The sequence below is a fragment of the Rhinopithecus bieti genome, unplaced genomic scaffold, assembly GCF_001698545.2.
Source record: "Rhinopithecus bieti isolate Rb0 unplaced genomic scaffold, ASM169854v2 scaffold_27006, whole genome shotgun sequence".
Lineage (NCBI taxonomy): Eukaryota > Metazoa > Chordata > Mammalia > Primates > Cercopithecidae > Rhinopithecus > Rhinopithecus bieti.
This window is the reverse complement of record NW_016813373.1, coordinates 3,761,309-3,779,800: the sequence shown is the minus strand read 5'-3', so window position 1 is coordinate 3,779,800 and position 18,492 is coordinate 3,761,309. Positions and strand designations below refer to the sequence as shown.

Genomic DNA, 18,492 nt, shown 5'->3' with positions numbered 1-18,492 from the left:
CTGAAAGAGATGAATAGTAGAATAAGCAGGTTTAAAAGAGAAAAGAAAAAGGAAATAATGTTATGGGCCAGGCATAGTATTTTCATACATATCTAGTTTATCAATTCATAAGTCATTCCTTTAATAATAAAAATATTTATTTTTGTCATATTATAAATATAAAATATTTTTATTTTGTTATATTAAATGGAACAAACACTTTTCAGTCTTTATCCTGGAAATTGAAAATTTTACTTAAAAAAAAAACCCTCATTTTAAAACTTTGGCCAAGTTGTATACAGTTTATTTGGAGACACACACGCACACACAAACACACAGAGACACACACACATAATTATTCAAGGGGAATAAAGGGAAGTTAATGAATTGAATTTTTTTGCTCATAGCTAATTTATTCCCCATCTACTGTGGTAGTAAAATAAAAATTAAATATTTACAGTTAGCCTAATATTATCATGTATCTATTACAATTAAATAAAATGAAAATTTAAAATGTAAGCTCAAGTGAAATTTCCAACCTAAGCTTCTTTTAGCATTACATGTAAATAATGTATTTACCTATTGCAACTTTCTTCTTCCCCTCATTACCATTTTTTCATTTCCCTACATCGATATCTCTGTTACAAAGCAATGGTATCTATTTATACCATGCAGATCAGCTTCAATGATGTGAAGGGCTCACAGAAATCATAATAGACACATTTATTTGCATATTATCTTTCTGCTTCTGCAAGTAATATTCTTTCTTATAATGCTTATATCTTTTATTTGGAGAACTTCAAGTGATCTGGAAGAATCCCATTGTATTCCATAAAGGAGAGTACATAAGCAGATGGTTTCCACATCTGCAAAATGGGAATGTTCATGGATTTCTGAAACTATATTGAAATTTCAAAATTCTCTGTGGTGGTTATATAACATGCTCCTGGAAACAACAGCATTATTCAGGAATGGACTAGAATCCAGGCCTTTTGCCAACAAGCCATTCTTTAATCCTATTGAGGTCATTATTTTCTCCACTGCATAAAGTCAACAACCTGACATTAAGGAAGCCTTTGCTATGCAGGTTTCTTTCAACCTGTGTCTCTCTGTTGGTCTCTTTCTCTCTCCCTTCTACATCTGTTATTCAAATTACATTTATGTGTAGTTACACATTAGTTGTTCTCTCTTACCTCCATTCTAAGTTCCTTCACTAGATTTTAAAAACCTCTTACCATATCAAATAGAGTCAAGGCCATCCATCCTTCAAGCTACCCATCATCAGAGCCATACCTTCTATATTATTCTATTCCTCTCCATCACAACAAAACAAAGGAAAACTGATCGAGTGTCCTCAGCATTCTGGAATACAATCTCCCCCGTCACCCCAGAAGTACTACACCATCTTACTATTCTTTAGAGAGCTTTGAAATGGGTACTTTGATACTAGTGAGCACATATGTTGGCGCAACTAACTTCTCCAGAACAAGAGCCTTCTCCTTCTGTGATTGTATGGATCCAGGCATCCTGCTAATGCTTACAAATGTCAGATTTATTCTTCACTACAATGCTATTGAATATAACAAACTGGCCTCACCATAAGCATCTCCTGGAGGAACATATTGAAAACACAGTTTCTCTGGCTTCCCTCATGTGGATTCTGAGTCAGTAGGTCTGAGGCAGGGAATGGAATTTTCTACTTTTTATCAGGCAACTCAGGAGAATCTTATGACCAGTAAGACAAAGGAAACACTGAGATTGGTGTTTTTACCCCTATTTTAAGATGAAGACATGAAAGGTTTTCTGGAGACACACTGCTCAATATGATAACCATTAGCCATATGTGGCTATTAAAATGAAAGTTAACAGGCAGGGCGTGGTGGCTCACGCCTGTAATCCCAGCACTTGGGGAGGCTGAGGCGGGCGGATCATGAGGTCAGGAGATCGAGACCATCCTGGCTAACACGGTGAAACCCCATCTCTACTAAAATACAAAAAATTAGCCGGGCATGGTGGCGGGCGCCTATAGTCCCAACTACTCGGGAGGCTGAGGCAGGAGAATGGCGTGAACCTGGAAGGTGGAGGTTGCAGTGAGCTGAGATCGCGCCACTGCACTCCAGCCTGGGTGACAGAGTGAGATTCCGTCTCAAGACAAAACAAACAAACAAAAAAAAAAAAAAAGAGAAGAAAAAAAAGAAAGTTAACTAAACTATTAATTTTGTGAAAGTATGTGAGATGAGAAATATGTTAATCTTCTTCACTACAGTAACCATTTTGCTACCCATATGTATCCCATAGCATCATGTTGTAATCCTCAATTATACATAATAAAATTTATTTTAAAAACTAGAGAGAAAAGAAAAATAAGTATTATGTTTTTCAGTCACACTAGCCACATTTCAAGTGTTCGGTAGCCCTATGTTACCAGTGACTGTTGTACTGACAGAACAGATACAGAACATCTCTGTCATCCCCAAAATTTCTATTAGACAACACTTCTAGTGGACACCACATTTGTTAGCATGTGATGTTTCTGCTTCTGTGAGTAATAAGCTTTCTTGGAATGTTTATCTTTTATTTGGAGAGCTTCGTGTACTCTGAAGGAATACCGTTATATTCCCTTAAGGAAAGCAGACGAGCAGATGGCTTCCACATCTGCAAAATGTGTTCTAGAGACAAAGTGACTTGCCTAAAGTCATCTAATTAATACATAGTGGAACCAACTTAATGAGGATTTAGACATGCACCTTTCTGAAGTAGAATTTTGTGCCACTCTTAAGTCCAGCTTTGCTCAGTGGAGACTGAGTTAGCTTGAGGGAAAGGACTGAAAGTTTCCTCTATGCTGAGATTGAAGCAGCTCTCTTCAGATGTTTCTGAAAGCCTAGATGTCCTCCTTTTTGGGTGGTAGGACTGAAACAGAATGGCCCCTTTCAGAATGGCTTAGTATAAACCACTAATGGTACCATATTTGGGGGAATGCAGACAGATGACAGCCATTAATCTGACTGCACAATAAACCAGATTTTCATCCATGGCAGCAATCCACCCCTTACCTACATCCAATCACCAAGAAGTTCACCTGGTTCAAGAGAGCATCTACTTTTAAAATGTTTCCTTTTCGCAATGTGGAAATCACATTTGCTCTTACATCTAGGCAGTCCTTCAGGTACTCGCAATGTTTCAGATTTAAATCAGTGGTTTGGATTCTGGAGTACTTGTATCTTGCAGAACCAACATTATTGAATGTTGGTTTGGTTTTCACCTATAAAAATCTGCAATGTACATAAAAGAAATAATACATCTGAATTATAATACAGAACTATAAGTACAATATCAATTATATGTAACTGCCATTTACAGCTTATCTTTTATGAGACTATACAATAAACATTCCAACTGTATGCTGGGAATAATTCTTTCCATTCTGTTAACCCATAATAGTTTTAATAGAGTGCATGAGCTCAGGTATGTGGGCTGATATGTCTTGGGCTCTTACTAACTTTCTACACCTATATAAATGATGCATCTCTCATTGGCAAAGACACAAAAGTTTGAGAACATGCTGATGAGCCTGTGTGTAAATGACATTCTCCTATAATAATGGTGGCAGTGTAAAACGGTGTAATTCCTGTGGAAGTCAATGTGTCCATTTTTATTAAAATTACAAATGCATTTCCTCTTTGACTTAGCATTTTCATGTCTGCAAATTTTTCATATATATATGTGTGTGTGTGTATATATGTGTGTGTATATATATGTGTGTATATATGTGTGTGTGTGTATATATATGTACCTGCACTGTGTGAAAGGCATATATGAAACAATTCATTTGAGTATTGTGTGTACTAGACAAAGGAAACTGCCCAAGTATCCATCAATAGGGGACTGATTAATCCAGTGGTTCTAAACTTCAGTGTGGATCATAATCACTTGGAGGGCTTGCTAAAACACAGATTGCTGGATTGTACCTCCAGAATTTCTGATTCAGTAGGCCTGAAGCCAATGGGCAAGCAGAGCTAAAATCCAGCCCATGTTGCATTCTCCATTCATGTAGGGCTGGCTGCATCTGCCCTGAAGAAGTGGCACGTTTCCATAGTTTGCACGTAAATGCTATACAGCTAGCTGTAGTCTGAGACTCTATGAAAAAGCTGTCAATCTCATAAAAATCATAAATTTATTGTTATTCTGATAAAATGCCAGCATTATTTTCCATGGGACTTGACATACTTCACCCTAAATTTATAAACAATTCCTATGTGTCAGTAAGAAGAAGATATACGGGGAGAGGATATGGAGTCACAGAATAAGAAATCTCAATGGCCAGTAAATATATGAAAGGTTGCTCACCCTCACTAGTAAGTGCAAATGAAGGCACCATTTTTCACCTGTTGAAACAGGCAAAAATGTGGAAGTGGGACAGTACTGAGAATTCCTGAGGATGTGGGAGGAGGTAACTCTTATACCCTGCTAGCGGGATGTGAAATGCGCAGCCACTTTGGAGGGCAATTTGGCTATATGAAGTGCAGGTGAAGATACTCACACTTTGCCCTAATATTCTTAATACACACTGTAGAGAAACTTGTATATATGCACCAGGAGATTCATGCACCAATGTTCACATCAGCATTGATTGTAAGAACAAAAAGACAGGAAATACATGAGAGGTTCATCACCAAGGAAACAAATTGTAGTATATGTTAGAATTATAAATAACAGTTAAAATAAGTCAACTAGAATTAAATACACCATGTATGTGTGTGTATATATATTTACATATATATATGAGATATATATCATAATGTGAGTAAAAAAAGCTGCAGAATGATAGGTGGAGTTAAGCTTGAACACATGGATAATAATATTATGTATGGATACAAACATATGTTGTAAGAGTCTAAAATGATTGACAGGAGTAAACACCAGTTTTAGCATTGTGGTGCCTGGTGATGTTGTGGGGCAGGGTGGAGGGGGTTGCAAATGTAGCTGTAGTATTTTGTTTAAAAATTTTTTGAGGCAAATATGGCATAATATTACCATTTTATTTAGCTGGGTAGTAGGTATATATATTATTCACTTTATTATTCTGTCTGAAATGTTTCATAATTAAAGAAAACATGCACATACACCAAACTCTTGTTATAGTGGTCTATGACTCAGTGTATTTCATCTCTTGGCCCATATAAAGTCGGATACAGAGCAGAGATCAGAGAAGCTTTGTTAAAGACTTTTTAAATACCATGCAGATGATGGGACTGGTTCATAGCAATATCTTTTAACCTTGATTTTGTGCAAAACAGATTCTTAATCAGTAGATAAGAAAATCTACCTAATTAGTCCATTTTCCCAGGGAGCCTTATGGTATTAGCCAGCAAAGACTGTGGCTTTAATTGAGACAGTGATGCAACTTAATTGGAACATCTGAATGAGATTAAGGGGGGTGAGTACTCACATAAGGTCAGCTGGTTTCCCTGGTACCCAGAGTTCTGCTGGGTCTATGCCTTTTTGCTGACAACCTCTGCCAACTGGGATGAAGCTGAGCCAAATGCTTTTACTGTCTTTCTTAGATCACTTAATGAAATGTTTTAAATACAGATTCCGTGTATTTCAGCACGTATTGTGAAACACTTTGGCATGCTGATTCTACTAGTAAACTTTAGAACTTATTACATAGAAGAACTAGATATTTACATTGCTTTTAACTTGTTATTGATGCAGGAGTTTAATATATATTAAGTGAAATAAATTGATAATTGTGTTGAGACTCAATAATGTATTTTAATTGATTACATCTTTATTTGGGTTCTCCAGAGAAACATAACTAATGGGATGTGTGTGTGTGTGTGTGTGTATGTATGTATGTAGTATATATATTTATTATAAAGAGTTGGCCCACACAATTAAGGAGGCTGACAAGTCCAAGGTCTGCAGTTGGTAAGCTGGAGGCCCAGGAAGGCTGATGATGCAGTACTAGTCTGAAAGCTAGCAGGTTGGAGACCCAGGAAGAACCCATGCTCTAGTCCATGTCCAAAGGCTGGAAAAGACCAATGTCCAAACTCAAGGGATTCAGGCAGGAGAAAATTTCTTCTTACTCAGGCTTTTTGTTCTATTCAGGCCTTCAACTGATTGGATGAGGGCCACCCACATTGCCCAGTCTGCTTTACTCAGTCCACCCATTTGAAAGTTAATCTCATCCTGAAACACCCTCACCAACATACTCGGAATAATGTCTAGGCATTCCGTGGCTCAAACTGACATATAAAATTAATCATCAAAACATCTTTTTACCCAAATTTAAGATCATTTCACAAGGCTTCTGAACAAAGAGTACTTATGTTCCTTTATTAATTTAAAAAAGTACTTGAATTCCTCCATAAAATTAGTGTAGTACTAACAGAGAAGAAAACTCTTTAAAATTGTCACTAATCTTTAACAAAGTTTTTTTTCGTAAATGTTCTATTACTAGTTTTGTGACCTTAGATCAATTAATTTCTTGATCTGAAAATAGGAGAACATTGGAAAGGACCACTGTGATCCCATCCAGCTCTAGAGGTCTGTAATCTTTGATCTTTTCATCAGTGCATGGATGTTGGAATGTGATTGGCATTGGTATGTCTATGCTACCTGCTACCATCCAGATGAACTCAAGTTGCTTTCTTAGGTGGATTGTGGACTGTAGTGGAATGTAGTCTCAGTTATTTACAGTTCTACTTCATACTTCATCTCCTTGGTGCGTATAATGACTGGTTAGAAGTAAGTGAATTTCACCTATGAGGCCTAGACTCCAAGCAGAGCTGATGTCATGAGATTCCAGCACATTTATTAAGTGCTAGGTGAACTCACCTTATGGAAGAGCAATTTCCATAGGAAAAAGCAGTGGCTTTAAAGAACGTACTATCTACATAGTCAATACTATTGGATTTTCAGGTGGAGTTTTTTCACTTTGTTTTTAAGAGCATCATGTACCATAGCTTTGGGGTAATTTTTCACTAACATACATTACTTAGGCATGTTAAATTTAGTGATTAACTGATCCAGTGACTGGCAATCATTAGATTGCCAAATACATAAAATTTGACTTTGTGATGAGCTATATTTTCAACTGTTCTAGGTCAGATTTTATTATTGGAGATGTTTGAGTTTTTCTCAGAAAAACTATATCCAGAGACATAGCGCTTGACCAAATCATGTGGACAGTGGGTCAAAACCATTTTGGCATTTCACAAAATCTTGTGAGGATAAGTTAGAACATGCTGAAGTAATTTTCATTAATGAGTATTCTATCCACCTTGTGAATAGTTTCAGAAAATGTTAGCTGGCTACAGAAATGTTGAATGGTTTATAGACTTTTTCCTGGACCCTCCCAAGCCTAGCAATACCACCTTCCATTTTCTAGCCAAGTTCATTCCTTACTGTTACACATATCCCCAGACTCACAAAATGCAAGCATATCTGGGCCCCAAACACAGTTATCTAGAAAAGCACTTTTTTCACATTAATGGCATAGATTCTTTTTTTTTTTTTTTTTGAGACGGAGTCTCGCTCTGTCGCCCAGGCTGGAGTGCAGTAGCCGGATCTCAGCTCACTGCAAGCTCCACCTCCCGGGTTTACGCCATTCTCCTGCCTCAGCCTCCCGCGTAGCTGGGACTATAGGCACCGCCACCACGCCCGGCTAGTTTTTTGTATTTTTTTTAGTAGAGATGGGGTTTCACCGTGTTAGCCAGGATGGTCTCGATCTCCTGACCTCGTGATCCGCCCGTCTCGGCCTCCCAAAGTGCTGGGATTACAGGCTTGAGCCACCGCACCCGGCCTGGCATAGATTCTTGAGAAAGAAAAAATGTAAAATATAAAGCAAGCATTTCAAACAAATGTATGTCTGTGTGGAGAGAAGAAAAATGAAATGAAATAAGAAAAAGGAGAAAACATAGGAAAATAAGAGAAACCTAGAGGAGACACCACAGAACCTGATGTGTTGGAAGGGGAAATCACTGAAATTCCTAGGCTTGTTGCCTGGCTTATTTTATGTCTGGCCTGATTTCTTTTAATGTGCATGTTGTGTTCATTTGCATGGTTGCAATCTTTAAGCAAAGAATGTTTTCAGGATTTTGGAATAATCTGAGAACCTCTGATAAAATGTGTGCAGAAAAAATGTAATGACTATGATTAGTCACAAAAAGAGCAAAGGGAATCTCATTATTTCAGTATCTGAATTTCAGTTGTATGTTTTCCTTAAAACCAAGAAACTTCTAATGGGCAAAAACATTGTTCTTCTTCATAAATTCATAGTTTCTGTGATGCTCTCTGAAAAAGCAGCTGTATCAGATTAATTTTCTTTTCACACTCTTCCTTCTCATTTTGTAAAGAAAAGACAGTCGATCTGTAGCTTCCTTGGGGGACATTAGACAGCTTAGAAAAGTGGCAAAATAAACAAGATTTATTCTCATCAGATGTGTCATGAGAAAATTGGAGGCGTGCTGTGAGGTAATGATAAAATAATCTTGAAAATTTCCAAGCACTTCTTCCAAGTGGAATGGAAGGAAATTTAAAGTCAGCTTTCATCTATTTACAGCTGAAGCAAGATGTGGGCATATATATTTTTCTAACAATACAATTGGTTTCCTCCCCTAAAAAAGAGGAAACCAGACTTAAGGTCTCAGAGTTCTAGAAAGGTGTCCTCTGGAAAAATTGACCACAGTAGGATTTTAATTTTTCAGTGGAATAAGGTACTGGGAATTGTAACATGAAATGGTAGTGTGGTTTTCCTCTCTGTCCATCTTCTCCCATTTCTCTTACTTATATTAACCTGTGAAGGTATTGTTCTAGTAAATGCATAGTGCTGATGGCACCTTAATTTATTTCCGTGGTCATTTGCAGAAAACATTGTTTTTGCCTCTGCTTACCCACTGGAGCTGGTGTATACTCTCTTATGTAGCATCTGTAAGTATATGAAGATTCATTGAATGCCTTTGATGGGCTAAGCTTTCTGTGGCCATATTAGAGATACTGGGCTTGCTTTTAGAACAGGACTTGGGAAGAACTTAGGGTCTCTCACAGTTCACTGAAGGTTTTGCTCACAGAATTTGGGACCTCTATGAGGGTAAGTGCTGGAAAGCAGGAAACGATGCTCTATTGTTTGTTCTTAAGCAAGCCTCCTTTCCATCCAGTTGCTGGCTGAGCCCTAGGAGGGTCCTGACTTGGCTTTGATATATTTCATATAAGCTATTGGGAGCATAAGTGTTTGTTTCTTTTTGCGGATTAATATCCAAAGTAAATCACAGAGAACTTAAGTTGGTTTTATGTCTTTTATTTTAACTCGAGGTGGGATTTCTACAGGGTAGGCTGCAGAATCAAGGCTCCCTGTGAATCATTTTGCCTTTTCCTAGGAGAGACTGTTCAAAAACCTGACTCTCAGGCACCAATAATAAATGTGCTTTAAAACACACATACACCCCTTCAGTTCAATTATGGAGAATCCAATTTATCCCCATTCTCTAAGGCATTTACCAGAAGAAAAAGAGAGTCCTTGGGCATTATTCTGTGTAATTAGATTTTTACACCTCTGTATTGTGAATTGGGATTTCCAATTTCTCCATCCTAAGGTGTAAAGTGATGGTGCTTAGCAACCTAAGACCGTAGCTGATGCTATAATTCATCAGGACTTTTAAACTGTTACCATTTGAGAAACTGTGGTGAAAATAAACAATAGTGGATATTGTAATTTATTTTATAAATATTAAATCTATTTTATTTTTTAGAACCATTTGTCTTGTTTCTCAAAATTAATCTTCACCTGAAACCTCAACAGTTTTTAAGAAACTGCGCCAGTGGCCTGAATAATCTTCTCATATGTGGATTTTCCTCAGTTGCCAGGAAATAACCACCTGGTTAAAACAAACTTATTTTTATTTATTTCTGTATGTTTCTCCTTCATAGTAACAATAAAAATGTAATATCTGAAAATTATGATTTTCTTTTTTTTTTTTTTGAGACAGAGTTTCACTCTTGTTACCCAGGCTGGAGTGCAACGGCGTGATCTCAGCTCACCACATCCTCCGCCTCCCAGGTTCAAGCAATTCTCCTGCCTCAGCCTCCTGAGTAGCTGGGATTGCAGGCATGCACCACCACGCCCAGCTAATTTTGTATTTTTAGTAGAGACAGGGTTTCTCCATGTTGAGGCCAGTCTCAAACTCCTGACCTCAGGTGATCCGCCCTCCTCAGCCTCCCAAAGTGCTGGGATTACAGGAGTGAGCCACCGCACCTGGCCTAAATCATGATTTTTCTGGCAATGTTATAGGAAAACCAAAGCTAAAATGTGAATATAAAACATAACAGTCTCAACTATTTTAAAAGAATTGAAAAAAGATTAGCAGAAAATGTAGTAAAACAGTGTTTGGATTTTTGTATCTTTTTACACTTAATGAGTACATGTTTGTGCTTTTCTAAAAGTAATTGAAATAGGAAGCTGCATATTTCAGAGAAGATTGTAGAATGTATCATCGTTGTGATGACACTGAGAATGGTGGGGGAACGAGGCATAATCTGCCATAAATAGTATCTTCCAAGAAAGACTACTGATAAACAGTAGATTTGAGTTGATCTGCTTCAGGACTGGGAACTGGTTTTAAAAGAACCTTCTAGAATGAGAAAATATACGAATTTGTCAGGCTCTTCGGACTTCATGAAAGTTTTACCCAGAGCCTTATATTTGCCGTAGTTTTAGACTGGTTAAGGAAAACAGACAAACCAAGAAAGGATTTTGTTTGTAAATTATTTCCCACAAATAATTTTGTGGACAAAACTCATTTAAAAGCTCTAAAGGAATTAACTTGTAAGAGTCTGATTTATTAATATTATTATTGTTATTTTCTTTTTTGAGATGGACTTTAACTCTTGCTGCCCAGGCTAGAGTGCAATGGCACAATCTCAGCTCTCTGCAACCTCCACCTCCCTGATTCAAGCGATTCTCTGTCCTCAGCCTCCCGAGTAGCTGGGATTACATGCATGTGCCACCACGTCCAGCTAATTTTGTATTTTTAGTAGGGATGGGGTTTCTCCATGTTGGTCAGGCTAGTCTAGAACTTCTGACCTCGGGTGATCCGCCTGCCTCGGACTCCCAAAGTGCTAGGATTACAGGTGTGAGCCACCTCACCCAGCCAAGAGTCTGATTTTTTATAAACAGATATGAATTGAATTTCAAATGTGTGTGTGTGTGTGTGTGTGTGTGTATTTATTTATTTATTTATTTTGAGACAGGGTTCTTGTTCTGTCACCCAGGATGGAGTGCAGTGGTGTGATCATAGCTCACTACAACCTCAAATTCCTGGGCTCAAACAATCCTCTGCTTCACCCTCACCCCATCCCCACCACTGCCGAGTAACTGCAACTACAGGTGTGTATCACCACACCTGGCTAATTTTTATTTTTATTTTTTGTAGAGTCAGGGTCTTGCTATGTTGTCCAGGCTAGTTTGAAACTCCTGCACTCAAGTGATCCTCCCACCTTGGCCTCCCCAAGTGCTGGGATTACAGGCGTGAGCCACCATGCCTGGCCAAAAGTGTATATTTTTGGTAATTAATATTCAAGCTGAAAACTGTACCTTTCTCCTTTCCTGGGGCATTGGCATGGGTTTTGTTGATAGAATGCATTGTAACTTGTTTTTGAATATTTACGCAGCCATTCTTTCATTCATTCAACAAATATTTGCTGAGTATATAAACACAATATACCCTTGGAGGAGAGATAAGCTATATTTGAACAGCTGTAGTAGAAGTGGTACACAATTTTGGGAGAATGCCAAAGAAGGTGTGATTGCTTCCAGCTGGGGAGATCCAAAGAGGCTTCTACTCAGGTTGGGACTGTCATGTGGGCTTGAAGGGTCTGAAAGTGGCTAGCAGGGGACTTAGGGGGAGAAAGGAAGAGAGGAAGCACAGGTATGCATGGGGCAAGAAGGCTTAAGTTGAATGAAAGAAGTGGAAAATAAAGACAGTTGAGGTGAGATCCCAGGCCTTTGGTACTACGATGAGGGGTTACTACCCTAGGCAATAGGGAAACACTGAAGATTTTTTTTTTTTACAAAGATAGTGATATGATCTTGCAGCAGCATGTTAAATGAAAGCTGCCAGTCCAGGACAACTCAGAAGGTTGTGCCTCTATGACTAATGAGGTGTGCCCCTTCTGACTTTCAAAAGAGTGTCTTAGTAGCATCGGTGCCAAGATTTGGTTCTGAAATAGAGTTCCCCATTCTAACATCTGGACCTTTGTGTAACTCATGCTACCTTTGAGTGGGACCAAGGTGGCCAGCTTTGATTCAGCCTCTCCTGTTCTGCCGCATCAGCCCTGGACTCCGGCCACTTCTCAAAACCGGCCTCTGCCACACACACCTAGCTTTGGCTCATTCCCCATAATCCTCCAGGAACAGCTGTGGTATTCCCCCTCCCACTCTGGTTTTCACTTTTTTGTTCCTGTTTAAGAGCTGAGAGTTCCTGTTTTTGTTTTTCTCCTCTGTCTCTGCTGTGATGCTGAAATAGGGTAGATTCAGAGACCTTTTTTTTTTTTTGAGATGGAGTCTCGCTCTGTCACTTAGGGTGCAGTGGCACGATCCCGGCTCGCTGCAACCTCCGCCTCCCAGGCTCAAGCAATTCTCCTGCCTCAGCCTCCCAAGTAGCTGAGATTACAGGTGTGCACCACCATGCCCGGCTAATTTTTGTATTTTTGGTGGAGACAGGGTATCACCATGTTGATCAGGCTGGTCTTGAACTCCTGACTTCAAGTGATTCATCCACCTCAGCCTCCCAAAATGCTGGGATTGCGTGAGCTACTGCGCCCAGCCCAAGAGACTTCTATAATGTCGTTGAGAGACAGTAGAGGCTTGATTGAACGTGTGGTGGTTGGGATGGGGAAAAGGAAATGGGCTCAAGAAATTTCTGGAAATAAAAGTGGCAAAATCTGATGATTGGATCTGGGAACGGGGGAGAAGGAGTCAAATGAATGCTGAGTTTTTGAGCCTGCATAGAGTTAATGGCTTCAAAGGGGCCAGCAGATACTTTTCTTAATTTTGCAAAGGTGAACTGAAGCTAAGTTATATGGACAGAGTAGTCAAAGAGGTGTGTTAGTTTGCTTCCATTGCTATAAAGAAATATCTGAGGCTGGGTACTTTATGAAGGAAAAAAGTGTAGGGTGGGCGTGATGGCTCATGCCTGTAATCCCAGCACTATGGGAGTCAAGGCAGGTAGGTCGTTTGAGTCCAGGGATTTGAAACCAGCCTGGGCAACATGGTGAAACGCTGTCTCTACAAAAAATACAAAAATTGGCTGGGTGCAGTGATTCACATCTGCAATCTCAGCACTTTGGGAGACTGAGGCGTGTGGATCACTTGAGGTCAGGAGTTCAAGACCCCCGACTAACATGGTGAAACCCTGTCTCTACTAAAAATACAAAATTAGCCAGGTGTGGTGGCGCATGCCTGTAATCTCAGCTACTTGGGAGGCTGAGGCAGGAGAATCACTAGAACCCGGGAGGTGGAGGTTACAGTGAGCCGAGATGGTGCCACTGCACTCCAGCCTGGGGGATACGAGTGAAACTCTGTCTGGGGAAAAAAAAAAAAAAAATTAGCCAGGTATGGCTGCACGCTCCTATGGTCCCAACTACTCAGGAGGCTGAGATGGGAGGATTGCTTAAGCCTGGGAGGTCAAGCCTGCAGTGAGCTGTGATTGCACCACTGCACTCCAAGCCTGGGTGACAGATTGAGACTATCCCAAAAAGAAAGAAAAAAAGAGAGAGAAAAGAGGTTTAATCGGCTCACGGTTCTTGGTTCTACATCCTGTACAGGAAGCATAGTGCTGATATCTGCTTCTGGTGAGGGCCTCAGGAAGCTTACAATCATAGCAGAAGGCAAAGGGGGAGCAGGTGCATCACATGGCAAGACCTGAGCAAGAGAGAGGAGAAGGCACTAGGTTCCCTTCAAACAACCAGCTCTCAAGTGAACTAAGGGAACAAGAACTCACCTATCCCCAAGGGGATGGCACTAAGCCATTAATGAGGGATCCGCCCCCATGACCCAAACACCTCCCACCAGGCCCCACTTCCGACATTGGGGATTACATTTCAACATGAGATTTGCAGGGGACAAAAGATCCAAACTATATCAAGTGGCTTCTTTCAGTGTCAGTGATGATTACCTTGAAGAGTGTTATGAGCAGCTTAGGGTCAAGTGAATTGTACTAACGCAATGCCTAGCTCAAGCTGAAATAAACAAGTAGGATTAGAGATATGTGCCTGTGCCAAAAATACTGGTATATCAAAATGTGGAAGAATCCCTTCCATTGCTTTTAGTCCTTCCATTATTGAGTAATCTCCTTTCAGTATAAGACCTGGCACTGTGTTTTATAAACAATTTAGGAAAGAGAATGTGATACTAAATTTGGTGGCAGGGATATGAAAGGAATTCAGTGCTCAAGCATCTTGGAAACTGTGATGAACAATGTCGTTTCAGCTGAGGTTATTTTGTGTAGCCCCTGTGGGCTGATCATTTGTTTGAATGTTTTCATTGTGGAATATTAAATAGTAGTCAACATTGATTGATCAATAATATGTGTCAGGCCCTGTCCTAGACAGTTTTCAATATACAGAATATTTTATTTGCTCCTCATGAAACCCTGTGATATGGGCATCTTATTATCCTCATTTGCAGGTGAGAAAATTGAGGTCAGAGAGAGCTCAATGAAACACAGCCCCTAACTTACGCTTTTTGATTCAGTTCATGAATGTTGTTGTTTTATGTAGTTGGTTTTAATTCAGGAATGCACGGAGGGTCTTCTATGCTGAACCTTTGTGAAAATGTAGGTTGTATTTGTTTGGAGCCTGTGATGGGTGGGGTAGCTCTTCTGTATACAGCAGGGCAGGATGGCCCTAGTGCAAGTTACAGTAAGCAACCTGGTTTTTTCTTCTCCTTAATTCCTTAGTTCAGCTTGAGGACTTTATCCTGGTGCTTGCCTAAGGGACACCCTCGTCACCATTATCATCATTTTAATTATGATCAATTATGGAACATTTTCTATGTGCCAGCTATCATGCTGAGCACTTTACAGAATTAGTTCATGGAATCATTAGAATAACGTTATGAGGCTGCTACTCTTGTTTTCTTCATTTGACATGTGAGCAGAAAGAAGTAACTCACATGAGATCTCACAGCTGGCAAGTAGTAGAGATGGGATTTGAACCTGTCTGACTCCAGAGTCCATCTTCCTAACCACAGTGGTATTTTGCTCCAACATCAGACTATTTTTTTTTAAATTAGACATAGGTTTCTTGCTCTGTTTTCCAGGCTGGAGTACAGTAGTGCAATCATAGCTCATCACAACCTCAAACTCCCAATGCTCCTGCCTCAGCTTCCCAAAGTGCTGGCTTACAAGCATGAGCCACCAAGCCAGACTGTCCCCTGCCTCAACACCAGACTTTGCTCTCAGTCTTAGGATCCCTACACTGGGGACTAATTTATTTGGATTTAGATAGGTTTAATCTAAAATCCAGATACACTTGCCAAATAACTTTAGGTTTTCCCCCAGAACATATGATATTGTTAGCTATATCATATATAGTTTGAACTAGTTATTTGATTAATTACCTAAAGAAGCTGCAATTGCTTCTTTATAAACGCTACGTGGTGGATGATGTGTTACTGGGACAGTATGCAGATATTCAAATCACAGAAGCATTTTTCTCATATATCAGAAGAGAGCATTATGACACCTCACCAGAAGCAGGGCGTCCCTGGGGGAGGCTTGGTGATGTGGCAGAAAATCAACTTTCAAAGCTTTATAGAGTTCATCATAAAATGACATCCACCTCCTTTCATTTCAATCCAAGTGCTTTCAAGAGTACAAAAATAAACGTTAGAAATTAACAGACTGCTTTTCTGATAGACCAAACAGTAGCTACTTGGACCTAAAGGGCAAATTTTATTCATCATGTATATGTTTTAGTAAAGTGAGATTTGTTCTCATTGTGGGAATTCCCACACTGCCGCACTCCTATGTAAGAAAATTATAGACAAGCATAGAGAATGATGCTGCATAAAAGCTGATAGCATAATAGCCAGTTAGAGGATTATAAAGCCTGAGTTTATTAAAGTATTATGCAAATACTGATTAATAGTAATACCATAAACTCACAGAGCAAGCAAAAGCATGCCTGATTCAAATTATAGGAGCTTTTATTTGCATTTCTACAGAATCTATTATTAGTGGGTCTCAAAGCACCTTACAAGTAATAATTATTAAAGCTCATAAACATGACCAGTAAATTTCATGTTATGAAGTAAATATGAAAGAATTCCTCTTTACCTCACATATATTATAAGACCTAAATTCCCAAACAAAAATAGGATTCTCTGCATATGGGGAATATTCATATACTATGGGTGTCTTTGGCTATGGTTCTATAGGCTTAGAAATGGGTTGCTATGGATTCAAGGCTTTCCTATTGAGTACCTCAATTTATGTAGTTAGAACTCTTCACTTATTTTTGAAATTTTACCTACGTGATAGCTCTAAACAAATCTTGTTAGTATATTTTAATATCTCTCAATTGACCATAATATCAAATTTTAAAAGCAAAAATGATGTCAAGTTCACGTGAAAGTACTTTAAAATATTTTGGAATATTACATGGAGTTTATTTTTCCTCAAGCTGTACCCTGTTCTGCGGACTCAGCACAATCAGTGAAGCCTGTGTTTCCTTCTGTACCCTGCAGCAAGCAGTTGAAATGTTGTAATGGTTTCTAATCTGCATGAGAATGCTCCTACACCCTTTCTCCTCTACTCCTCCTTCTCTCTTCCCTCCTTCCCTCCTTTGCAATTCCCATACTCTCTAAAGCTAGCACAGATTGGAAAGGCAAGAATGTTTCAGGTGTCTGACTCTCCCTGTCCCTCCATGTCAAGTCCTCAAGCTTCCCCCACATTCATACTCAGTTTGATTTACTTCTGGTGCTGAGAGTCTATTTAATATATTGCAGTTTCCAGTCACTGTTGTGAGGCAGCTGGACTTTCGTATTGTACTTATACTTCAATGGCACACAGATCCAAAGAAATGTGTGGACTAGTGAGCAACTTCCTTTATAATTAGGATGCTGGAGCCTCGAGAGTCGAATGACTTGACTGAGGTTGTGCAGCTGGTTTCTGCCTCACAGAATCGGGGCCAGAGCTCAGGTCTCTAGGCTCTTAAACCAAAGTTTCCCCTTCTGTCTCATGGTAGTTCTATACTGCTTTGAATCACACACACAAATTTTGAACCGGAAACATTGGAGCAGAGTGAGAGGAAACACTTTGCTGATTTTATCCAGGACCATGAGTCATAAAACTAGAGGTGGAGCCTCAGGGATCTGAAGAAAAAGGGAGCGATGGCCAGATGTGGTGGCTCACGCCTGTAATCCCAGCACTTTGGGAGGCCGAGGCGGGCAGATTACCTGAGGTTGGGTGTTCCAGACCAGCCTGACCAACATGGATAAACCCCGTCTCTACTAAAAACACAAAATTAGCTGAGCATGGTGGCACATACCTGTAATTCCAGCTACTCGGGAGGCTGAGGCAGGAGAATCAGTTGAACCTGGGAGGTGCGGGTTGTGGTGAGCCGAGATTGCACCATTGCACTCTAGCCTGGGCAAGGAGCGGGAAACTCCGTCTCAAAACAAAGCGGGGGAGTGATGTTCTTGCAGAATTGAAGGGGTAGACCTGGGATTATCATTTGGAGGAAGGAGCTGAATGACTGCACGTCAAGGGGAATAAAGAGCAAGTTGAAGTGGAGACAGGGCAAGGTAGAAGAGTAGTCTTAGGAGGATTAGAAGGATGGTTGAGTTTATGGCGATGGCGATAGGTTATTGATAGAAAATAAAGCAAAACTCAATAGGTTATGGGATGGATGGTCCTTAGGGTCTGTGAAGCCTCTCAGGATGATGCCGGAAGGAGAGGGAGAGATGGGGCATGTGCAGCAGGTAGCAAAGTTCTCCAGGAACACAGACTACTGGCAAATCCCTGGGAGACAGGGGTGACAGGAGGGATGGAAACAGAGAGACTGGAGGAATGGTTTTTGGAACTCTGTAGCTAAGTGTAAATTCTGTGCTATACTGCAGAATTCTAATTTTCACATTTTTCTAGGGAAAACTGAGGCTGCCATCAAAAACTTCAGTCCCTACTACAGTCGTCAGTACTCTGTGGCTTTCTGCAATCATGTGCGCAGTGAAGTAGAACAGCAAAGAGATTTAACGTCACAGTTTTTGAAGACCAAGGTAAGCCATGGATATTTGGTTTACATGTTTTTCCCCTTGAAGAAGGCTATATAGCACACAATATTTCTGAAATAAACAATAATTTGAATGGCAGTTTTAAAAACTCTGCTCTGAAGTCGTTTCATACTCAAAAAACTCTATTTGCCTGGAAGTTGGAATATGTGATTTCTTTTGCTGATAATAATCCATATAAAAAGGAAATTAGCATGAATCCAATATTGTTATGTATTTTTCCC

At 39.7% G+C, this 18,492-nt stretch overlaps 1 protein-coding gene across 1 annotated transcript in view; it reads left to right on the top strand.

Annotated features, from left to right (window-relative positions):
* Window positions 1–18,492, top strand: part of NIBAN1 (niban apoptosis regulator 1) — a 182,576-nt gene that overhangs the window by 58,218 nt on the left and 105,866 nt on the right. The window contains exon 2 of the mRNA XM_017848112.1: window positions 18,126–18,256. Coding sequence (XP_017703601.1) covers window positions 18,126–18,256 — 131 coding nt within the window. The remainder of the gene's footprint in view (window positions 1–18,125; window positions 18,257–18,492) is intronic.